The following is a 6,000-nucleotide window of genomic DNA, read 5'->3' as shown; positions in this document are numbered from 1 at the left end:
CTCATAAGGGTCTGTGCACTAAAATTGTATGTTTTTTGTACTATATTTTATTTAGGGGGTTGTCTGGGCATGGGGCGGTTTTTCATACTTCTAACCTATCCACTGGATAGGTCATCATTATGCGATTGGATGGGGATTCAACACCCGGATACCGCACCAATCAGTTGTTCGGACTGCCTCCGGGCACCGTTTGCTATGCAGTGGTCGGGTGCCGAAAGCAGACGGCTCTGTACACAGCATAGCGGCCCTGCTGCAGAACTGCAACTCTGCTCCTATTCACTCATTGTAATTAGTTGCTATGGGGAAAATAATGCCAGTGTTTCCCGTAGCTTTAATAAATCTAAATCGATCCAAATGTAGATAAGAATGATTTTTGACACATGGAACAAAGGAGACCCAGCCCAGAATTTTATGGCATTTCTACCTATGTATTAGGTGCCTTCCTGCAGCGGTACAGAAAATGTGTCGCAACATAGGAAATAAAGGAATTTGAAACTGCTGAGAAACACATTGTAAATTCAGTTATGTGCAAATATTGGGTGATGGTGGAGTTTAACCCCATTTCCAATTATCGATGACTTTACAATAATCATGCAGGGACTGCAAGATCACCGGTAATGTCTCCAGCACACTGTCGTCGTCATCATCATAGGCTACGTAAACAATACTGTTAGGATCAGTCACAAGCAGCAGCTTCACACTATACACTAAAGTATATAAGGAGGCTGCAGCTTCATCCGACAGGGGAAAGTAAGCAGGTTATTTAACTCGTGCATTACACATTTAATAACGGGCTTTATAAAAGCGTGACTTCCTGTAGGAATGAAGGACTAAACCTCTCGGTCATGGCTGACATATTTAAAGTGGCAGATATGACTGAGCATTACTATGTACATGAGAACTCCATATGTCATTCTGTTACAGCGGACTGATCTTATTTGGGACACTCCATAATAAATGTGTTTTTCCGCTCCAGATTGTTAGAAGGGACACCCATAAATAAGCTGATGACAGAGTTCACGCTGCTGGGACCGATCAATGAGCTGTCTCGTTGATCGCCTCTCGTTTTCACAACCCGTATCAGGCCGCGTAATAGGACCCGAACAGATTAAAAACCAGCCATGGATCTGTCTCCTAGCTGAAAAAATGAACAATGCCGTGTTTTAACAATGCAACTGCATTTTGTATTTAACCCCGCCCCCCTATTGACCCAATATAGTGCTTTTTTCCAAACACGCTAGAGAGAGCCTGGGTGAACCACTACTAATCTGTTAAGGTGGTTTTACATGGGTAGATATCCGCACGTCTTAACCACCTATAAAGAGCGCCGATAGAAAATACAGCTGGTCAATCGGCACTCTTTTGCAACCTTGAAACAGAGCAATTATAGTTTGGTATGGGGAGAAACGATCACTATTACGATTGTTTATCCCCATGTGTAAACAGGGCGACGTGCTGCCAACAAGCGCCCGTGTGAAAGGGCCTTTAGTGGAGAATCATAAATTCTCAGTTTAACATGTAACATGTGACTGGTATAGCATTTTATATGCGAAGTACCAGACTAGACAAACATCTTGTTAACGCAGCCTAAAGCAGGCAATTCAAAGAAGTCACAAATGACTCTAAATTGAATGTAAAGATGTAAATGACTGTTGCCATCTACAGCTGCTGAAAAGAATAAGGGTGCATTTACATGAAACATGCGGGGTCAAAACCGCACACTGTTTTACTACGGTTTACGGCCACACAGTAAAAGGTGAAACACGTTTATTTTACATGTTTAGAAGGCTTAACCGCAGTTTGATGCGCTTTTGACAGCAAGGTCAAAATAGTCTATGTAAATGCACCCGAATGATAAAACCCTAAGCACACACATGCGGACAGTGGTGTTGTGGACACGAATAGACCGCAAAACACAAAAATAACGTTTTTTGCTGCAAGGTCCAGATTTTTTTTTTACTAGAACGAAGCCTGTGGAAAACAGAGTGGCAGTACTGCTTAAAAAAAATCTTAAAATAAATAAAAAAAAACCATTGCTGCAGTTTCTACATGCGCTTTTTAATCCTGTGGTTTTCACCATTGAAGTCAATAGGGAGAATCACAAGCCATAAGGCAGGCGGAGGTTTAGAAAAAAAATACAAAAAGCAGCATGTGGTAAAATCGGAACAGTTTTCAACCACACGGGCAGAGATTTGTCAATAAGGTCATAAAATGCATAATTTTACGTACAGGCGAAAATTGCCAAGTAACGGCAATGGCATCATAAATTTGATGCCACTCAGACTCTTATGTCCTTCTTACACCCGTTCATGTCTGCCATAATTTAGATGTACGTACCTTGCACCAAAAAAAATTAAATGGTGCCTGCCATAAATAACCGAAGCGCATTTTATGACGCCTCTTAACCAAACAAATTTTTCTAGACGCTTTTCAAAACAGACCAGGGAGGTTTAACAAGTATCTAAAAAGCATAATAAATTAGGGGCCGCTCCATGTACTCCACTGCCAAAGTCAGAAGTGGATCCAAATAAAAGTAAAAGAAAAGAATGATACATCTCCACTTCTGGATTCACTTCTATGCTTAACCCAAAAACTGCATGTGTGATCCCAGCCTTCACCTAGTCCCAAGCTTTCGGAATACTCTTAATAATACATCTTCAATATAATAATACATCAATGGAAACCATATCATTCTAGCATATCCATCTCCGCTGGTAAAGGATTGTGCTAATGGATTTCAGGAACATCCTGAAAAACGACACAAGGGCTTGTTCGCTCCAATGTAAACAAGTATGACACTATGTCCGGTGACACACAAGTATCTGAATGATGGAACTAGACCTAAAACCAAGGTAGATGAAATCCACTTCTCATGTGTTTGGAAATTGGTTTAATGTATGTAGTTGTTCCTTTGTGAACAGTTTAGGTACTGTATGAAGTCTCGGCACGGCTTTATACGGACACTTCAATATAATTTGGTATCTCTGATAAGCCTTTGGGTGACTGTCCATTTTGAAGATCATGCCTGAATTATCAAGGAAGGAAAATAAATTAGTATTACTTCCTCTAGAAATACTGTCATTTGCAGAGATTGGAAGAAAAATATATATATATATATCTGAACACTTATTCAAGTCGGTCTTCAACACTCCGAAAATAAAAAAGGTTTTCCTGACAACGTATCCAAACAAGTCATTGTCTGGTCGCCTTTACTGCACTTGACCGGAAGCCTGCACAGCAGTTATTCCAACCAGTCTCCCGAGGGGGAAGGTTGTACAGATCAGGAACAAAACATTTCATTTTCTTTGCTAGCGAGGTGCGTGAGAGTGCCACCACTTTAGTCTCTAGTTGAAGTTGAATTTGAAATTGAAAGGTCCTCCAGAGCCGAATGGATTGAATCCCTGCCACTGGTTCCATCCTCGATGGAAGTGTGCTCCACCTCCGCCTTGTTGGCTCTCTGGGTCCAAAGGGTCTTCCCCTGCATCAAATCGACTCCTCTTTTCTATAATAAAACAAAATCAGAATCACAATATTTAGGACTTCAAGAGAATCTCATGTAATAAATAGAAAATGAATGAAACCGCTCTGTCAAGATTATTGTTAGAGACCTGTCTCTCTGCGTTCTTGTTCCCCCCCTGAATTCAGTAGCGTTGCTTGCCCCCCCACACAGACAGACTTAAGAGCAGCAACTCTGCCTGTAAAAGGGTTAACAGGGCAGCTATAGTTATAGAGGGGGATGGGGTCTCCCCCTGTACAGCCTTCAGAGACCTCAAGGGTGTGCTAGAGAAACAAATCAATCAGAGATTATATGTGTTCTCTTCACCCCTGTGGTAGAAGACCCCCTAAACGTCACAAAGAGGAGCACTCTAAATCAGGCCACTTGTACACTCCAAGGCTCAAATGTTTACTGGCATCTGGATTGCAGAGATTTTTGGTCTCTTCAGTTCTAGAGATTATGTGAAGATACAGATGTGCCCATCCTTGCTTAAATTTGGTTAAGAACTCCAATTTATCATAAAACAAATCCAATAGAATATCGCAACATGTTTGCAAAACCCTTGACAGGTTGCAATACACATCAAAACAACTGGGTGGCCACACAAACCTATATAGCAGACAGATTGTATCGCAAAATCATGTTTTTTTTCGCGCCACACGTCAGGATATGTTGAGATACGAGGAAAGGTACGGAAGAATACATGTGTACGTAGACTGACAATGGTAGCATGTACTGTATGAATTCTGCACAACTTGAACTTTTATTTTTAGACGGTAATGTGCGTCTCAGGTTCTGCTTGGGTCAGACTTAAAGAGGCTCTGTCACCACATTATAAGTGCCCTATCTCCTACATAAGGAGATCGGCGCTATAATGTAGGTGACCGTTTTTTTAAATAAAAAGCATTACTATCTATTTTTACCACTTTATTAGCGTTTTTAGAGTTATGCTAATGAGTTTCTTAATGCCCAAGTGGGCGTATTTTTACTTTAGACCAAGTGGGCGTTGTACAGGGGAGTGTATGACGCTGACCAATCAGCATCATGCACTCCTCTCCATTCATTTAGTCAGCGCAAAGGGATCCTGTTAGATCCTTATGTGCTGTCTTATACTAACACATTAACAATACTGAAGTGTCTATTCACAATCTCTGCACTTCGTTACTGTTTCTGTGGTAGTTACAGCAGAGGAAGCGTAATCTCGCTGTAAATGACAGGTTACAACGAGATCACGCTTCCTCGGCTGTAACTACCATAGAAACAGTAACGAAGTGCAGAGATTGTGAATAGACATCCCATGGAATGTCTATTCACTGTCTAAACACTTCAGTATTGTTAATGTGTTAGATCGCTATGCACTGTCTTATACTAATAGGATCCCTATACGCTGTGTAAATGAATGGAGAGGAGTGCATGATGCTGATTGGTCAGCGTCATACACTCCCCTGTACAACGCCCACTTGGTCTAAAGTGAAAATACGCCCACTTGGGCATTAAGCAACTCATTAGCATAAAGCTAAAAACGCGAATAAAGTGGTAAAAATAGATTGTTTTTTTTTCAAATAAAAAGCACTGCTGTCACCTACATTACAGCGCCGATCTCCTTATGTAGGAGATAGGGCACTTATAATGTGGTGACAGAGCCTCTTTAAAGCCACAAACAAGAATTTCTATGCATTTTTTACAAAATGTTACGCTTTGATGCAAAACTGCATGAAGGTGCGCATTGGCGTAAAGTTTGGGGAAGCATTTTCACAATATGCAAATTGTCTATCTTCAGGAAATATATGGGTAGGGAGGTAGAAAATGATATTTTTTTTTGTTTTATATGTGTATTTGAAATTTTTTTTTATTTTCCAGAAAACAATGGCAGGGTAAAGAGGATATAAACCACAGAGGGTGGGTCACCATTTTGCGAGCCAGTACAGAGAGCCACCGCAAACATCTCACACTCTGGTGACCTCATTTGAATGGCTGCAATGTAATACTACACTTTCCATCTGTCCATTCTGCCCACTGCATGGAGCCTCCACCCGGCAATAAAACCGGAGTTGTGGAGGATTATAAAGCCAGATAATGCAATTACCCGCTTCTTCTCCATGGCCTTTTCTCCCCAAAATATCCCAAAGTGTTCCACAACAAGCACGGATTATTCCAGAAATGGTTATACGGAGATTAGATAAAGACTTCCTGAAACGCTTGTTCTTGAATCATGAAATAAAAAATGACTCTCTCCTAAATTATGCACCTTCCACTGGCAAGGTCAATAGTGGTCAAATAGGAGAAAAAAAAAACATCCTGTGTGTAGCGAGCCCCATAATGCCCCGAGAATCACGATTACCTGGATCTGTTAAGACTTCTTTGGCAGATGCAATGTTAATGAATTTCTTCTCGGCTTTCTTTTTTTCTTCCTCATTTTGGAAGTTATCTGGGTGCCACTGCTGTGCCAGCTTTCTATAAGCTTTTATGATTTCCTGTTTCTTGGCATTCCTGTGTGTTACAGT

General features: G+C 41.0%; 1 protein-coding gene across 1 annotated transcript in view; it reads right to left on the bottom strand.

Moving 5' to 3' along the window:
• Positions 1-2,873: 2,873 nt before the first annotated feature.
• Positions 2,874-6,000, bottom strand: part of DNAJC3 (DnaJ heat shock protein family (Hsp40) member C3) — a 53,108-nt gene continuing 49,981 nt past the window's right edge. The window contains exons 11-12 of the mRNA XM_075852392.1: positions 5,838-5,986; positions 2,874-3,502 (exon numbers count right to left, since the gene is read on the bottom strand). Coding sequence (XP_075708507.1) covers positions 3,345-3,502; positions 5,838-5,986 — 307 coding nt within the window. The 3' untranslated portion in view covers positions 2,874-3,344. The remainder of the gene's footprint in view (positions 3,503-5,837; positions 5,987-6,000) is intronic.

This window comes from Rhinoderma darwinii, chromosome 2 (genome assembly GCF_050947455.1).
Source record: "Rhinoderma darwinii isolate aRhiDar2 chromosome 2, aRhiDar2.hap1, whole genome shotgun sequence".
NCBI lineage: Eukaryota > Metazoa > Chordata > Amphibia > Anura > Rhinodermatidae > Rhinoderma > Rhinoderma darwinii.
This window is presented reverse-complemented; position numbering and strand designations above follow the sequence as displayed.